Source organism: Homarus americanus, unplaced genomic scaffold (assembly GCF_018991925.1).
Source record: "Homarus americanus isolate GMGI-L3 unplaced genomic scaffold, GMGI_Hamer_2.0 scaffold23578, whole genome shotgun sequence".
Lineage (NCBI taxonomy): Eukaryota > Metazoa > Arthropoda > Malacostraca > Decapoda > Nephropidae > Homarus > Homarus americanus.
The window spans coordinates 4,699,687-4,718,863 of NW_024733231.1; the positions used below are offsets into that span (position 1 = coordinate 4,699,687).

Consider the following 19,177-nt stretch of genomic DNA (forward strand, 5'->3'; position numbering starts at 1 on the left):
TTGAAAATCGGTATTACCTCACAATGGTCAAAGTTACCCATTAAATTTATCAACAAAACTGAAGAATATAATATAAAGGCACACATGAATAATACAATGATTTATACCATTACAGTACAATACATAAAATTACATAAATTACCATCAATTACAAAATACTACAGTATCCAATTACAAACTATAGCATGTCCTTAAGTGCTCACACAATCAATTATAAGTATAGTACCTGTATATCCTCGTGTTTAAACCATTTTCACTTATTTACACACACACTCTTTCAAGGTATTGTGGTTATACTGTGCAAGTTTTGCTGCCATTCAATATCTGGGCCAAATTTCTGTACAAAGCTCAAGAATATTTTCATTACTTGATGTCTGAAGCTAAACAGTATTTCAATATTTAATAATTCACACCTCTTTTATAGCATGGACTCGTTACCACAAACTGTTTCTCATATAACTTCTTTACATTTCTAGAAATATATAATTCAACCACTTTTGCCAAACAAAACAAAAGCATCAAATACAGTAATTAAATAGTCCTATCCTTAACTAGTCCAGTTTTAGACGAGAGTTAGAATGTACTCTGGATAGTACTCCTGTTTGTCGTACTTCACAATGATTGATGGGACCGTTACATTATTGACTGTGGAGTCAAAGGGAAGATTTGTTTTTGGGTTGGTGGGTGGTCGCACCATTCCAGAATCACCCCGGGTGAATGACCCAACAGCAGTGCGGGCCACAAACATGTACTTCATTCCTAAAGGGTCCGCCCCACAGTAATTGTAGGAATAAGCTGGATTAGTAGAGAAATAGGTGCCTCGCCCAAATGACTGTCCTGAGCTCGATCCATGGAGTCGCCAGTCAAAATTCTCAGAACAGATGCTGGACACTACTTTATGGTTGGTGCCGTGGAACAGCTGACGAACATCAACAGTGGCTGCATCACCATAAATGGCTGTCAATTCTTTGATCTTGTTCTGCAGCGCTCGCCAGAGAAATGGATTCTGAACTCTTTGCACCTTCATCACATTGGAGGATGACACTCGATTTCCCAGAAGGCCCACCACTGTCTGGTACTCAGTAGATGACGCAGCCAAGGTGATTAGGCGCATGCGTTCCTCTGGCTGCATTACCTCCCAGGTTGAAGGCAGGTCCGTTGATGTTTTCTGGTCCTTCACATCTGTCTTCTCATCCTGGAGGTGGGGCTCAGGCCTGCGACGCACCTCTCTGTTAACACGAGTATTCCGGTTGGTTTGCATCATGGTTTTGAAATTAAGGATGTAGGTGAATTTAGAATTCTTGAAAGAGATAGAACCTAATGAATTTTTCTTGTAATGCATATCAATGTCACTTGTTGTTGCACTACTGACTAAATGGCTTGCTCCTGCTGTATCTACATTACCATACTGAACCCATTTATTGTTTTTGTCTAAGAAATACCAGATGAAAGTGGCAGGTTTTATCACCTGGCCAGGGACGGTCTCTGTACACAGCCGACGGGTGGGAAGGGTCTTGGTCTTGGTCGAGTCGGTCAAGTTCATGGTTTTAAGGTCAGCGTGCCAAGTAACACGGCCCAAGAGGATAAGAAGACCTCTGAATGTATGGTCGAGTGTGGCCGGATCAAGCCGAGGAAGATCAACGCCATCTTGTGAAGGGTCACAGAAGGCTCGCTCAAGACAAGTCACCTGACTAGGGCGTAAGTTTATCCAGCGACCTGCTTCGCACACCTGCCAGTGGAAGTGTTGTGTTGCGTGGAGTCGCTGGCAGCCACTACCCTCATTACTGCACATGTCCTCAACTGAGTGGTAACAAATTTCAGGTATTTCAACATTTCCCAGGAAGTAATGCGACCACAGTGTACGGCGGATTTCCTGTTGCAGGGGAACAGTTCTCTTCACGTGATCAGGTGCATTATTCTGACTAGACGAATCAGATGCTTTCCTCTCCTTCCTTAATGCTGTCTCAGATGTTGTTGATTTGTTCTTAATGTGCTTTCTAGATTTACTTTCTCCACTGTTTGATGACAAGTCACTCTCACTGCCTCTCTCTTCAGATTCACCTTCACTCTCAGTGCTGGATGATGAAGAACATTCACTGGAATCATTATGTTGTGTTTTCTCTTGCTTTCTCCTTTTGCCAGAATCGGTTGTCACCTTTTTCATACTTTGAGTTTCATCTGCAAGATTATTAGTCTTTTCAGGAGTATCTTTCATGTCTTTCTTGGGTGTTTGTTGCTGATCAGACTGAGGTGAAGACTTGTCACTTTGTTGATCAGACTGAGGTGAAGACTTGTCACTTTGTTGATCAGACTGAGGTGAAGATTTGTCATGTTGTGTGCCAGTTGACTGTTGGTCCTTGGTAAGGTCAGGATTAGCAGCCAACAATGCCAAGACAATGTCCCGCGGGGCCTCGTTGGCTGGTAGACCATAAGTCTTCAGTAGTTGGCAACAGTCAGGACTCAGCAGGTTGTGGTTCAGTTTACACCCATCACGAGGACATTTTGTGAGCCCAATCACGAATCCGCGACACACGTGGAGCGCCCCACAGTCGGATTGGTCACATCCGCCGTCGTTGTATTTACGACAAACATCCAACTTGCCCGCTTCCTTGCGTTCAGTTATGGATTGAATTAGACATCGGAGTCTTGGATAGGGAATGCGATCCAGAGAGAATGGCTTTAAAACACACATATTGTGGTCTGTCATCCACCTGTGACCCAAGACGCAATTCTTATCATGACACCAATTAAGAACATAGTTTGCACAGATGTGTAAGTTTGTACAGGATGACTGCTTCTTGCAACCTTGCTGTCCTGAATGAGCTGTACAGATCTGGATTTGAGGTTTTAACTGCACAACCTCATTCTTTAAACTAAATATTTGTGAGTATTTTAGAGCTACTTCTCGTACACTAGATGGCTGTAGGCTCTTTCCTTCCATGAGCTGTAGGAGACTGGAGGAAAAAGTAGGGAACTCGATCAAAGTTTGCACCAGGAGTACAGAAGTTACTTGGCCATCTCTTCTGTTTGGAGCATGGTAAGGTGGGTCTCCATCACCTCCATGTTGGTACCGTGGCCGGTCATTGTATCCACCGGGTTGGTACCCTGGCTGGTCACTGTATCCACCGTGTTGGTACCCTGGCCGGTCACTGTATCCACCGTGTTGGTACCCTGGCCGGTCACTGTATCCACCATGTTGGTGCCCTGGCCAGACACCATATCCACCATGTTGGTGCCCTGGCCAGACACCGTATCCACCTTGTTGGTACCCTGGCTGGTCACCGGATCCCTCATGTTGGTACCCTGGCCGGCCACCGTATCCACCATGTTGGAACCCTGGCTGGTCTTGATATCCACTTTGTCGTCGCCACGGCACATCATCATATTCACCTTGGTGCCTCAAGGGGGGATCTTCATAACTTATAAACATTCCTCCTGAAGGCTGCCCGCGGCCTCTACCCTGCCCCCGCCTCATCTGGCCACCTCCTCTGTACTTTTCCGTTTTGCACTAAAAATAAAAGTTTGTCTGATATGTATGGGTTACGAAGTAATTTATTATTTTTTTTATTATTATTATTATTTAAAGGGGGAGTGGTGGCTGTGGAGTTGGGGAGAGAGTGAAGGAAGGGGGGAAGAGGGGTAAATGAAGAAGTGGGGTGAGGGAAAGAGACATGGGAGATGGTGTAAAGGAGGGAGAAGAAGTGGCAGAGAATAGAAAAAATAACAATATATATAACAATGTACAGTATATTAAGAAAAGCTCTATATAGTGTTTGGTATTAGTCATAAAAGAACAGAACACATCAAATGTATTCATAAACACCTGTAATTTACAACAACAACAAAATGAAACAGTAGACTGATGGTGGCACTGATAGGGTATTTAGGCAATCCTTTACTGTTTAGGTTAACAGATCATTGTAGGAATTATACACCTATATTGTTGGTACAATAGTGGTGTAATGGGTATATATACAGTACTGCAACTCTCTCTGGCCCTGTAATTATAAACATCAAGGGACTTTGTAAACATCATGTAGACAGTCAGAATGGGTCCCACACACAGTACAGCACATGACTCCCACACAGCACAAGACTTACTTTTGTGTTGGTGCCTCCACGTCCCCGACCACTGCCCCGAGGCTGACCCCATCCTTGCGATGCGGTCTTTACTGTTAATAAAAAATTACTTAACACTTTTGCTCAGTACAGGTATAACTTTATTTTTATTTTTTTAATATTAATTCAAATTTATAATTTTTACCAATTATCAGCTAAGTACCGTAGCCATTGAGGCAGTAAGTGTCGCTGGATAACACCTTTGTAAGCCTGAGCACTACAGCTGATGTGTTGTGAAGAAAAAGTTACTTATGAGAGGAAATTCCCTGACCAGTACAACCATAAGTGTAGGGAGAGCCACAGCTGCCAGTAACAGAACCCTGTACTGTACTGCACAGTGCAGTACAGCATTGTACATGCTTTCTGCCTGACTATAATTCTTATTCTTTCATTACAACATAAACCAATAGCTGTTGGAAAGAATGTTTACAGCTTTATAACTTAACAGAACTTGAATTGCTCGGCACCTTTGTGCTAATAAATGTTACTGTACAGTAGTCCACTCAAAAAAGATCATGATCATCAATGAAAAAAAATATTAGAACTGATCTCTTAAAATGCCCCATAATGCAGGAAAATTATATATTTAACTTTTTTGTGTGGGAAGGGGGGAGACATGACCTTGGTGCCCCCAGATTATGGCTGCATCTAAGACACAGTCATTGGTCTCCCACAGTGACCTCATGGCTCCTTGTCTGTGAGTCTATAATTCAAAATTTACAACATCAGAGCTATATATATATATATATAATAATCCTTTTCCATCATCAGAGCCTAAAAAGTTTTGAAAAAGTTTAAAAATACAACAATTAAAGAAGCCCTACTTCAAGATGTTTGTGTTTACCCTGGTTCTCCTCTTCATTATAAAACTACGCTTTCCACGTAACAAGTCCATTGCTGAAGTTATATATATATATATATATATATATATATATATATATATATATATATATATATATATATATATATATATATATATATATATATATATATATATATATATATATATATATATATATATATTAATACAAATACAAATTAATAATAATTAATAAAAATATAAAAAATATTAAGAGTGAGAAATGATATACTGTACAGTATGTATGTTGTATTGTCAATAGTAAGGGAAACAATTGAGACCCTGCAATTGTGTGTAAATGAAGCAGAAAGTCAGATCATCAACCTGGGACTTGGTCACATATGGCAGCAGGGTCTACCATTAGACCACATAATGCTTCCAATATCTTTCCAGGCGGTAATACCTCCCTGTTTGATAGCTGACTACGACCTACATTATGTACTGTACATACTGTACATTATGCTACAAACGACTGGTAAACTACTGTGAATATCAACCATCTCTGGGCAATTGATATGTTAACAACACATTGTTCACTGAACTTCACTCCACAGACCAAATGAAATGGTTGAATTTACATCCAAACATCAAGACACACTTATAACTAAATAGCATGAATCACATCTTATCCATAAGTGAGATTACAACTGATAACACTTGTACAGTACAGGAGTTGAACTCATATGTACATAAATATCTAAACCAATGGAATTCAAGTGATATTATCCAGCCTCCCCCCTGCCATTAGACTACTGATGGCTAAATAATCTAACCAAATAAACTTAATCAATGATGGAAATATTTTTATACATCACATATAGTGTAACCCCCTCCCCCCCTTCACACCGGTCACCCCCTCACACCCCTCACACTTACGGTACAACCCCCTCACACTTACGACACAACCCCCCCTCACACTTGCGGTACCCCCTCACACTTGGTGCAACCCCCTCACACTTACGGTGCAACCCCCTCACACTTGCCCCCCCCTCACACGGTGCAACACACTTGTCACAAACCCCCTCACACTTGCCCCCCCTCACACTTACAACCCCCCTCACACTTACGGTACAACCCCCCTCACACTTGGTGCAACCCCCCTCACCACACAACCCCCTCACACTTACGGGCAACCCCCTCACACTTGTACAACCCCCTCACACTTACGGTACAACCCCCCCTCACACTTACGGTACAACCCCTCCCCCTTTTTATATGGATCCACACAGAAAACAGATTCATCTCATAGTGTAGATTAAGTTATATTAAAACACTGGCATCAGAAGCTGTCAATATAAGTATTTTCTGATCTATTTTTCCCCACAATTAAGAGCTAGGCAAGAAGTCAGTCAACCAATAACAAGATTACATGAAGATTAGGCACCCCAAGTTATTTCACCTGATGGTTAAATACCCTAATGGTAACCTAAACTAACCCTACTAGATCTAAATTAAACTCACCTAACCTAAATTAAACTAACCCTACCTAACCTTAATCTAATAAAACCTAAATTAATCTTCCTAACCCAATCTACCGTAAAGCTAATCTAATGTTTCCTAATGCTAATATGATCTAGCCCCTCCAGGTAGCTTCAGGGTGTTTAATCAGGTGAAATTAACTGTGGGTGGGGTTCACAATACACAGGAGAATGACTCACGCTTGTTTAACACGGTAGTAGCGTTGTGTGCTTCTAGTTTCAGCTGCTCTAAACGACTCGTGTCACCTTCCCCATTGCTGTCACCCATTCTTGGCTTCTGTTGGTGGGACACGATTATTTTAACTTGGGTTAGGTTAGATTACCATATTTGTACATAAAAAATGCCTAGGGGGTAGAGGTATTTCTAACAGTTAGCTATTGTCAAATTATCCTCTGATTTGCTGCCTGGTTGTATAAAATATTTTGAGTTGTTTGTAAACCATCTGGAATTCTATTTGCCAGACACAACTATACGTCTACACACATACCCAACACTCAGCTTCCCATTCTTCTCCACCACTTGGAAAACACTTTTTTTTTCTCAAGTTTTGCACTAAATTTACACTCACTCGTTTTGGCATTGTGTTTAGGGATAACAAAATAAAAATATGAAATAAAGATCTCTGCGCACTGCACTGATAGACACTCAGGTGTTGGGGCTTTGGGAAACATCGTACATGTTCAGGACGAAAACTGACCGATGCCGTGAACTAGACCTTGACGTCCTCGACCAATAATCACCTGATCAACTCCGTTTCTCCCAAGAATCGATGAACATTTTATTCCTAAGAATCGATGACTATTTTATTCCTGATTTTATATAATGGTCCATTCCACATCAAAAACCTTTGGAGAAAAATAATAAGGGTAAAATCCCGGACGTTTTAACACAAATACTGTATTAAATTAAAAAACAAATACAAATAAAATTCTTGACTATACTATGACACATACCCTAAGCTCTTATTAAATAACAGAATCGTGGATTAATCAACAGTTAATATAAAAAACAATAAGTAAAAAACCACGATTAATCAATAGTTAATATAAATAACAAAAAGTAAATCACAAAGTTATGAAAATAAACAAATTCTTAATAATACTCACGTATCCCTGACTAGTTGTGCCACCGCCACCGCCACCCAGATCCATCAAACTCTTACTTCCTCTTCTCATTTCTCTCTTCCAGCGCTACCCTTTCTCTAATATCACACACACTCTTCGCTCGAATCTTCTTCAGGCGTTACTCTACAAAATATCCAGAGTGCACTATGTGGCAGAGTTTACGAGGTGATCAAAATGACGATGAATGAAGACAACAACCTCACGCCTCCTTGACTACTTCTACACAGAGGAATGGACACGAACTACACAGGACGACGGGGGTTGATTAGAGACGCACACGTTTTCTTTGATGCATTTTACCAGACACTACTCAAGATGGCGTCTGGCGGATGGACGGCTTGCTAATTGGGTAGATGGATGGATATATAGTTGAATAAAGTGATGGATATGTGGAATGGATATTTATTAATTAAAATTATTTATTATTGTCGCACAAACTCAATCTGATTTAGCATGTGTATAGACAATACAGATATACAAACAATGTATTCAAGCAATGCAAGTATACAAATAATGTGTATAAACATTAGTTACAGTACAGGAATACAATAGATATAATGCTAAAGAGTAATTCGGGTGGGGGGATGGGGTACCTTGTGGGGTGGGGGGATGGGGTACCTTGTGGGGTGGGGGTACCTTGTGGGGTGGAGGGATGGGGTACCTTGTGGGGTGGGGGTATGAGGGCTGCTACTGCCACCCTTCATGAGGGCCTGTGTGCCAGTAACAATTCCTTTTACTCTTATATATCACCATTGGTAGCGTGACGATAGGAGGCTCGTGGGTAGGTGTAATGATAGTATCAAGCAATAGGGAAGAAATAACGGTAAATACTGTAGGTAAATAATATACACAATTATACAAATACAAAGTTTATTTAAACATGAATATGAAATTAGAAGAAAGAATTGGTTTGTACTAACAGACGAAATCTATTACTAGGCCCTCAGGCTCAACATACTCACACCATTACTGGGTGGACATATTCAATACCCTTCCAACCCTACGGGGTGGACATACTCAATAACACAACTATGATAGTCACTTAGCACCATAAATACTAGGCAACTGCCACTACAACACTCAGTCGTCAGGAGTGATACTCAAGCAACAGCCATGGGGTCCAGCCACCATGGAGTACTATCCGACGAACTCTGGAGATCCCAGTGGGTTAATTCCACCACACAAATAGCCCTACTGAGGTAGACATTCATCCACCAATGATGGGGGGCTGGTAGTGGTGTGTGGCTTGGTGGTCCAGGGTCACCTCGTGGACCGAGCGTTAGGCCCAGACGAGCCAGCTATGGGGGCTATAGGTGGTCTGAAGTGTCTGAGGGCCGGGTCTCACGAAGGTAACTGATCCTACTGGACCTCGGACATGTCCCCAGACATAGTGGATACAACATCCACCCTACAGACACGGCCTAGGCTGCGTTAGGGACCTGTATGGATGAAGGGACGGGCACTTACTAACTGGTGACAACAACAACACGTTTCAGGGGACGTTAAAGACGTAAATATGACTTTACTCAGAGCATATCAACTACGTTACTGTAACACTTGCACAATCAACTATTAATTGGGTCAAATTACTTAAAGAAGGGCAAATTACAACACAGCGTGGAATGGCATACCTGTATGGATGAAGGGACGGGCACTCACTAACGGTTAAAATGCCCGCGGCGCCCTCACTCAAACTAGGCCAGGGAGTCCACCTACTCCTATTCCAATGAATTAATTTACGGTACCCTCTGACGTTGAAATTGAGACTATGAACTCCTTTTCATTCTCTACTATTATCTTCACTAACAATGCTCTGACTCAGCTATCGAAAGCAGAATTAAATTGATTACAAAGGAATGGATGGCAACAGGTCCCAGCATACAGCGTCTGCTCCCATAGACAAAGGCGGGGGAAACAGAGAAAACGGGGGACGTTTCCACTGGGGGACTCGGAAGGTTTTGTGGACGTTTGAGCGTAATATGAATCCTTAAGGTTTTCAGGTTAGCTCTTATCATGACCATTACAGGGGGATGGGGTACCTTGTGGGGTGGGGGTACCTTGTGGTGGAGGGATGGGTACCTTGTGTGGGGGATGGGGGTACCTTGTGGGGTGGGGGTACCTTGTGGGGTGGAGGGATGGGGTACCTTGTGGTGGTGGGACTTGTGGGAGTGGGGGACAAGGGGTGGTGGGGGTTACATTGTGCCTTGTGGAGTTGGGGTATGGGGTGCCTTGTGGGGTGGGGGATACTTGGGGTGGGGTATTTACCTTACTGTACATTAAAGTTTTTATTTAATTATCCAATTACATTATTAAAGGTAAATACCAAACTATTCAATTATCGTATATTAAAGTTTTTATTAAAGTACCCAATTACATTATTAAAGGTAAATACCAAACTACCCAATTATGCTAAGTTGATATTAAACTACCCAATTACATTTTAGTCAGTTATCATAAGGTTCAATTAAACATTTTGAGACCAAGATATTACACCTTGGTTGACTAGCAGAAAGACAATGGGTAATATATCCTAGGCAAGAGGTGACTAATTTGGCATGTAAACTGTATAGTGAATTAATGTATACAGCTTAGCATGTGCCTATACAGCTCCCTCAGTCTGTATATACACACTGCAGGTATACAGTTCAGCATGTATATACACACTGCAGGTATACAGTTCAGCATGTATATACACACTGCAGGTATACAGTTCAGCATGTATATACACACTGCAGGTATACAGTTCAGCATGTATATACACACTGCAGGTATACAGTTCAGCATGTATATACACACTGCAGGTATACAGTTCAGCATGTATATACACACTGCAGGTATACAGTTCAGCATGTATATACACACTGCAGGTATACAGTTCAGCATGTATATACACACTGCAGGTATACAGTTCAGCATGTATATACACAATGCAGGTATACAGTTCAGTATGTATATACACACTGCAGGTATACAGTTCAGTATGTATATAGACAATGCAGGTATAAAGTATACATAGACCAGGAAGATATACATAGAAGTCTTCATCTATCATTAAAAATAAAATATAGATCATTATACACAAAGTACTACATGATAATGATGTATTAATATTTTCTTAATTTGTTATGATCAAAACATTTCAATAAATCATTATTATTCTCAAAGCCAAGTGTTTATTGTTTGTTTACTGATCTTTCACAGTCTAACAGTTAAGTCATCATATATCGGTAATTTTTTTTCTTCACAGTGACGACATCAAAAATGAGTTGACAGTACTTGTAGAAAATACTTGTGCATGTATACTATACTGGCCTGTATATGTATCCTTCAATTATACAACAGTTACAAATGAAAGTAAATTAAAAAACTTTTCCATTATATATATTACTTAGGAAAAAAGACATAATACTGTACTTGCATGATTAAATAGTAAACATAACAAAGCTTGTTTCATAGGTGAAGTATAAGTGCACAAACCCCTTTTGCAAAGTGTCTATCAGGGAACTTTTGAGGTTTAATTTAATTTAATAATACAGTACACTATTGCCACTTTGTCCCTAAGAATCAGATGAGCAATATGATGTACTGGGGGTAGTACTCTTGCTTATCGTACTTGACAATGATGGAAGGCTTGGACACTTTATCAACGGTAGAGTCAAACAGTAGTCCCGTGGCAGGATTCTTGGGAGGACGGACCATGGTGGAGTTGCCGAGAGTGACGTAACCGACGGCTGTTAGTGCCACCATCAGGGACTTCATCCCCGAACTGTTAGCGGTACAGTACTGATATGAATACACCGGATTGGTTGAGAAGTAAGTCCCTTGGCCAAACTTATTCCCTATTCTGGACCCATGTAGTCGCCAATCAAAGTTCTCAGTCCAAATGGAGGGTACAACTTCGTGCTGTGTGCCATGGAACAATTGACAAACACCCACTTTAGAGGCATTGCCATAAAGTGCCGTCATTTCTCCGACTTTGTTATCAAAAGCTCTCCATAAGAAAGGATTCTGAATTCTTTGTACTCCTACAATTTTGGAGGTTGGTATTTGACTTTTCAAAAGACCCACCACCTGCTCGTACTCTGAAGAGGAGCCCTTCAGGGCCAACACCCGCACACATTCCCCAGGATTCATCTTTTCCCAGTGTAATGGAAGATTTAGGGGGTTGTTTTGGTCTACTTTTACCTCATCTTGGAGATGGACCATTGGGCGACGCACCACTAGACGAGAAGTCTTGGTCCGTTGATTTGTTTGCTGCATTGTATTGAAGTCTAAAATATAACTGAATCTTAAGTTCTTGAAAATCAGAGGTTGTGATGGATTCTGGAGGAAATGTTTCTCGATATCTTCTGAGGTTATGTTACTAACTAGATCCTTTGATCCTAAAGTGTCTGAATGGCCATATGAAATCCAATTCTTGGATAAATCGAAGAAATACCAGATGAAAGTGGCAGGTTTTATCACCTGGCCAGGGACGGTCTCTGTACACAGCCGACGGGTGGGAAGGGCCTTGGTCTTGGATGAGTCAGTCAACATCATGGTCTTAAAGTCAGCGTGCCAAGTACCATGGCCCAAGAGGATAAGAAGACCTCTGAAAGAGTGGTCGAGTGTGGCCGGTTCAAGCCGAGGAAGATCAACGCCATCTTGTGAAGGGTCACAGAAGGCTCTCTCAAGACAAATCACCTGACTAGGGCGTAAGTTTATCCAGCGATCTGCTTCGCACACCTGCCAGTGGAAGTGTTGTGTTGCGTGGAGTCGCTGGCAGCCACTACCCTCATTCTTGCACATGTCCTCAACTGAGTGGTAACAAATTTCAGGTATTTCAACATTTCCAAGCAGGTAGTACGACCACAGTGTGAGACGCCCGTTGTTGACATGTACTGTATATCCAACATCAGCTAAGTTGCTGTTCCCTGACAATGTGTTAGAAGACTCACTACTGCCAGTACCATCTTCAGTAATTACCCCTAATGTATCTTTCTCTTCACCAACACTATCAAAGGTTGTTTTCTCAACTTTCCTTAACAGTGACTTCATTGTTATTTCATTGGACTTTAAAGTTTTATTTACTCTTTTCTTTTTTATCTGTTGTGGAGAAGTGTTTTGCTCCTGGAGGAGTGTGGGGTTAGCAAAGAGCAGTGCCAACACAATGTCCCGCGGGGTCTCATTCACAGGAAGACCATGAATCCTCAGCAAACGACAGCAGTCAGGAGTCAGGAAGTTGTGGTTTAGTTGACAGTCATGGCGAGAGCATTTACCGAGTCCAGTTAAGAAGGTGAAACACACATGGAGCTCTGCACAGTCAGTTTGGTCACAGCCTCCACCATTATACTTAAAACACACCTGCAACGGACCTGTGACTTTTATAGTCTCTCTGCGTTGTTGTATGAGCTTAAAAATTATTCGGGAGGGAAGCCAGTCAATACAGAGTTGATGGAGGATAGATCTATTGTGATCCAGCAGCCATGTATGACCATAGGAGCAATTCTCATCTTGACAGGATCTGGTAACAAAATTAGGACAAATATGTAAGTCAGAGCAAGACAAAAGTTTCTGACAACCCTGAGCTCCTGAATGATCTTTACAGATGCTGACTTGGGGACTAAGTTGCACGGTGTTGCCAAGTAAATAAAATACCTTCGTTTGACTTGATACCACTTCTTGTACATCTGAAGGAATCATATTTTTCTCCATCATAAGCTCATCTAGACTGGCGGAGAATTTTGGATAACCGACCAAGCTATCCACAAGGAGTCGAGGAGTAACGTGGACAGGGGAGAGCGGCTCGAGCGGCTCATACTGCTTATTAGAATTCCTCTCAAAAAGTTGTTTCCAGTTATATCTCAGAGGTTCATCAGAACGTTGCCGCCAGTTGTCCGGCTGCAGTTTGTTCCTCGTCTCCTCTTCCTGGACCTGAATATTTTGTAAAACTTTCACCCATTCATCAAGACCGTCTTCACTTCCCATTTCGTTTTTCTGGTCATCTTCTCCACTCTGGAAAGATTTACAGATTTAATTAATTATTCTAATTATTCAAACTTATGGATTATTGATAAGTATGGTAACAGGTAAACCTTCAATCACTACATCGACATATTTTGAGAACTTTAGAGCTCTCATATAGTCTTTTAATATGAGTTTGTTGCCCAGTGTAGTGGTGTAGTGTTGCAAAATACTGTACAGCCATAAAATGTTTACCATCATGAAAAAAAAATGGACCAAAATGTTGAAAAGTGATATACATTATTATGATATATAGGGTATCCCAGTCCCTGCCTCCCTCCCTCCAACTGACAGTGTCTCAGGGAGCAGGCAGGGAGGAAGGCAGGGAGGGACACTCTTCTGGGACATCCTATAAAACACTATGACGAATCTTTGTGTGGGGACTTATCTGGCATGAGTAATAAGTTTACATTTGGTTCAATATGTATATAGACAAAGCATGTATACACAGTTCAGTATGTATAGAGAATCAAGGTTGTTTCCTGATGGCCAAGACGTGAATGATACTCAAGAAACCTAACCTAACCTTACCTTACCTTAGGAGGACGAGTCATTGTGTTGTCTTCATGTGTTGTGTGGCTGGTGTTGTCACTCTCCTCCTCCACAGTCTGAGACTCTGCTGGGATGAAACACAGTCAGCCTCTCAGAATAAAACAAAACAGTGACGTTGATGTTAAATTAAAAATTTTATTACTGCACGTTAACAACAAAGTCAGTAATAAACTACACGAGTCCGTCAGTTCTTGTATAAGACTCAACAGGTTTAAGGTAACACTGAGTTAACTTATTGTGGTTTTACCCTAACTTAAATAGCTTGGTGCTCAGTCAAAGCAGACAGTTCATGATATATTCAGTTATAATACTGTACCGAGTTAGTGAAAGTTACGATGAGTTTTGTAAAGGAATGACTTACGGGTTGTGTCGTCGCATTGTTGACCCTGGGAGAGGTTGGGGTTGGCAGCATGTAGTGCCAAGATAGTGTCCAGTGGGGCCTCATTAATAGAAAATCCATAAGACTTCAGTAGTTGGCAACAGTCAGGACTCAGCAGGTTGTGGTTCAGTTTACACCCATCACGAGGACATTTTGAGAGTCTGACCATGAAGTCGAGGCAAACGTGGAGCGCCCCACAATCGGATTGGTCACAGCCGCCGTCGTTGTATTTACGACAAACATCCAACTTGCCCGTAATTTTAGGGGTGTTCTTGAGAAACCTGAAGAGTTTGCGGAGTTTCATGAACGAGAGTTGCTCAAGAGAGAGACGCGTCAGAATGCCGACATTGTGGTCTGTCTTCCAAGTGTGACCCAGTGGACAGGTTTTGTCATTGCACCAGTCCATCACACATTTAGAACAAATATGTATGTCACCACAAGATGATTTCTGACATCCTTGGGAGGTAGAATGAGCAGAACATATTCCAACTTGAGGCTTCAGCTCCACCAGTGTTCCATTCACACAAAACAGTTGCTTATGGTTAGAAATAACATCTTTTAAACTCGAAGCCTCGAGACATTTCTCCACCACGAGCTCTTGCAAGCTGGCAGAGAATGACTCAAATTCAATCAGTGTATTGACAAGAAGGCAAGGTGTGGCCTGGACAGTGTGTCTGGGTTGATAATCTCCAGATCGCCTCCAGTTTTCAGGGCCACCAGTTTGTTGTTGCATCCAGGATTTCCAGGGAGTTGAGTAGGCTCTTGGTGATGGTTGGGCCTTCCACTCTTCATTCCTCCAGCTCATGTTTCTCTCCTGAAATTTAATTTCCATAAGTTAAGCCCCAGCAATATATAATGAGTCTCTATTAATAAATAAATAAATCATTAAACAAATAAATAATCTGTAAGCATTATAATTCCGTTCAGTTCTATTTTATTCAGTAAAATCATCATATAAGTTTACAATGATTCAGTGGGAGTACAGACAATAAAGGTATACAATGTACCTAGTCAGTACAAATATACAATGTACTGACCATAAAACAGTACTAACCATGCAACAGTACTGACCATATAACAATACTGACCATACAACAGTACTGACCACACAACAGTACTGACCATATAACAGTACTGACCATACAACAGTACTGACCGTATAACAGTACTGACCATATAACAGTACTGACCACACAACATTACTGACCATATAACAGTACTGACCATACAACAGTACTGACCATACAACAGATACTGACCACACAACAGTACTGACCACACAACAGTACTGACCATACAACGGTACTGACCACACAACGGTACTGACCACGCAACAGTACTGACCCTACAACAGTACTGACCACACAACAGTACTGACCCCATACAACAGTACTGACCATCACAATGGCACTGACTACACAGCAGTACTGACCCTACAACCAGTACTGACCATACAACAGTACTGACCGTATAACCGTGCCGACCATATAACAGTACTGACCACACAACGTACTGACCATATAACGGTACTGACCATACAGCAATCTGACCACCGCCTGCTGGTACTGACCACACAACAATTACTGACCATGCAACCAGTATGACCATGCAGTACTGACCACATAACCATACAACAATGCGAGCCATACGCAATACTGACCATACAACAGTACGACCACATGATGACCGCCCACAACGGTACTGACCATACAACAGTACCCCATTTTACAGCAGTACTGACCATGCAACAGTATGACATGCAACAGTACTGACCCACATAACAGTACTGACCACATAACCAGTACTGACCATACAACAATGCCTGACCACACAACAGGCGACGCCTAGCAGTACTGACCACACAACGGTACCGACCACCTGCTGGTACTGACCATACAACAGTACTGACCACCTGTGTTGCGCCACGCCACAACGGTATGACCACACAATGGTACTGACCATACAACAATGCTGACCATACAACGGTGCCCAGCCATACAATAGTACTGACCACACAATGGTACTTGACCACCAACAGTACTGACCATACAACAGTACTGACCATACAACAGTACTGACCATCACAATGGTACTGACCACACCAATGGTACTGACCATACAACCAGTACTGACCATACAACAGTATGACCATACAACAGTACTGACCATCACAATGGTACACTGACCACACACAACAGTACTGACCATACCAACAGTACTGACCATACAACAGTACTGACCACACAATGGTGTGATCATACAACAGTACTGACCGCAATGGTACTGACCATACAACGAGTGCTGACCATACAACAGTACTGACCACACAATGGTACTGACCATACAACAGTACTGACCACACAATGGTGCCGACCATACAACAGTACTGACGACCGTACAACGGTACTGACCACTAATGGTGCTGACCGCCTGGCAGTACCGACCACACAATGGTACTGACCGCTTCTGGCAGTACGACCATACTGGCTGGTACTGACCATACAACAGTACTGACATACAACGTGCCTGACCATACCTGTAGTACCCCGACACACAATGGTATGACCACAATGGTACTGACCACACAACAGTACTGACCATACAACAGTACTGACCACACAATGGTATGACCACACAACAGTACTGACCATACAACAGTACTGACCACACAATGGTACGCTGACCATACAGCAGTACTGACCATACAATAGTGACCACACCAATGGTACTGACCACACAACAGTACTGACCAGCACAACAGTACTGACCACGCATTGGTACTGACTATACAACAGTACTGGCCATACAACTTGTTACTGACCATACAACAGTATGACACACAATGTACTGACCACACAATGAATTTTGCTGACCACACAACGGTACTGACCATATATGGTACTGACCATACTGTAATTACTGACCACACAATAGTATGACACACAATGAAATTGCTGACCCACACAACAGTACTGACCACACAATAATACTGACCACACAATGGTACTGGCCACACAGAAAATAGTACCTGACACACAATGGTACTGACCATACAACAGTACTGACCACACAATTTGGCACACACAATAGTACTGACCACAATGGTACTGACCATACAACAGTACTGACCACACAATAGTACTGACCACACAATGGTACTGGCCACACAATAGTACTGACCACACAATGGTACTGACCATACAACAGTACTGACCACACAATAGTACTGACCACACAATGGTACTGGCCACACAATAGTACTGACCACACAATGGTACTGGCCACACAATAGAACTGACCACACAATGGTACTGACCATAATACTGTATTGCATTTTAACTTTCTGAAACTAAAATTGATGTCCCTCTTTGAATAGATGATAATAATAATAATAATAATAATAATATAAATAAAATAAATAATAATAATTTCAACAATAATTATAGAAATAATTATAATAATAATAATAATTACAACAATAACAATGTAAATAATAATAATGATGATAATTACAATAATAATATAAATAATAATAATATGTGAGTTTAGTTCTTGCCAAAACGAGTTAAATTACACTAACCCAATCACCTTACAAATAGGTAAAAGTTCTGATAAGATCTAATGTCATTCAGTTGATTGTGAATGACTGTAATGAGTTCCTCATACATAATATCCAAACTTCATGAGATTTCATTCAAATGAGTGAAGTTGCTGTAATTTCATATTTATCTGTTTTTTATATGTACTTGATATAATACGATCATGATACCTTTAAACAACCACAGTCCTGAATTCCATGGTTACAAAACAAATCGTACTGTACTTACCTCGATCAATTACTAACAAAATCACCTACAAAATGACACTTTTCACAATATATCAACTGTATTCTCCAGTAACTGCGCAGAACGTCACTTTACTCCAATAATCGGAAGAAGATATAACAAATTTCAACTGTAAATCGTCTCCTTGTTATGAATACGTCTCCACCTGCACCTCTCAGCTCACACAGGACCAAGTCATGTTCATTATCTCCAGTTTCTCTGTTACAAATATTTGGACCATTTTCTATAACTCTCAATTCGCTTGTACCACCAACTCATTTATTTTAAAGATCCTGTTATTTCTCAACCTCGTGCATATTGAGGGATTAATATTAATAAAGTATAATTGTTATAGAAGCTTATAATTAGATTGGTATGATTATAGACAAATTTAGAGATATATAATTCAGCAACACTGGAAATTCATCCTGGACCAACGTGTATGATATGAAACCAGATCTGGTAACAGTGTATAGGCTGCCTTGACATAATACAGAATTATACTTTAAATGACCGTTTATTTAGAATTTATGAGCGTTATAATACCTAAGAATACATTTATTGTAGATAAATTAATAGGTGTTAAGTGGCGAATATGATAAAAAATTGGTGCCGGATGATTTATAACCTGGTGTCCAGACGTATGATTAGTTGTACTGTTAATAACGAATATTAGTCATGCTTAAACACGTATTTACTATAAAATAACGATGTACATTTATCAATAGCATAATTTTACCAAATTTCATATATTTATACTCATTAATTTATCCACAATAAATATATTTTTAGTCAATAGTCCGATCAAAATCTTAAATAAACAGGCATTTAAACCCTA

The 19,177-nt window shown here is 41.0% G+C and overlaps 2 protein-coding genes and 1 long non-coding RNA gene across 3 annotated transcripts in view; 1 reads left to right on the plus strand and 2 right to left on the minus strand.

Moving 5' to 3' along the window:
• LOC121869480 overlaps positions 1-18,632 on the minus strand; it is a 36,460-nt gene extending 17,828 nt beyond the window's left edge. The window contains exons 1-5 of the mRNA XM_042370833.1: positions 18,343-18,632; positions 14,498-15,329; positions 14,121-14,200; positions 12,020-13,575; positions 566-1,442 (exon numbers count right to left, since the gene is read on the minus strand). Coding sequence (XP_042226767.1) covers positions 566-1,442; positions 12,020-13,575; positions 14,121-14,200; positions 14,498-15,320 — 3,336 coding nt within the window. The 5' untranslated portion in view covers positions 15,321-15,329; positions 18,343-18,632. The remainder of the gene's footprint in view (positions 1-565; positions 1,443-12,019; positions 13,576-14,120; positions 14,201-14,497; positions 15,330-18,342) is intronic.
• The window catches only part of LOC121869600, a 61,213-nt gene that overhangs the window by 25,388 nt on the left and 16,648 nt on the right, over positions 1-19,177 (plus strand). The window lies entirely within an intron of this gene.
• On the minus strand, positions 4,180-7,821 carry LOC121869601. Its single transcript, XR_006089562.1, has 3 exons — positions 7,564-7,821; positions 6,637-6,733; positions 4,180-4,822 (listed from the first exon to the last, which is right to left on the minus strand). It is a non-coding gene; the product is annotated as an uncharacterized LOC121869601 (long non-coding RNA).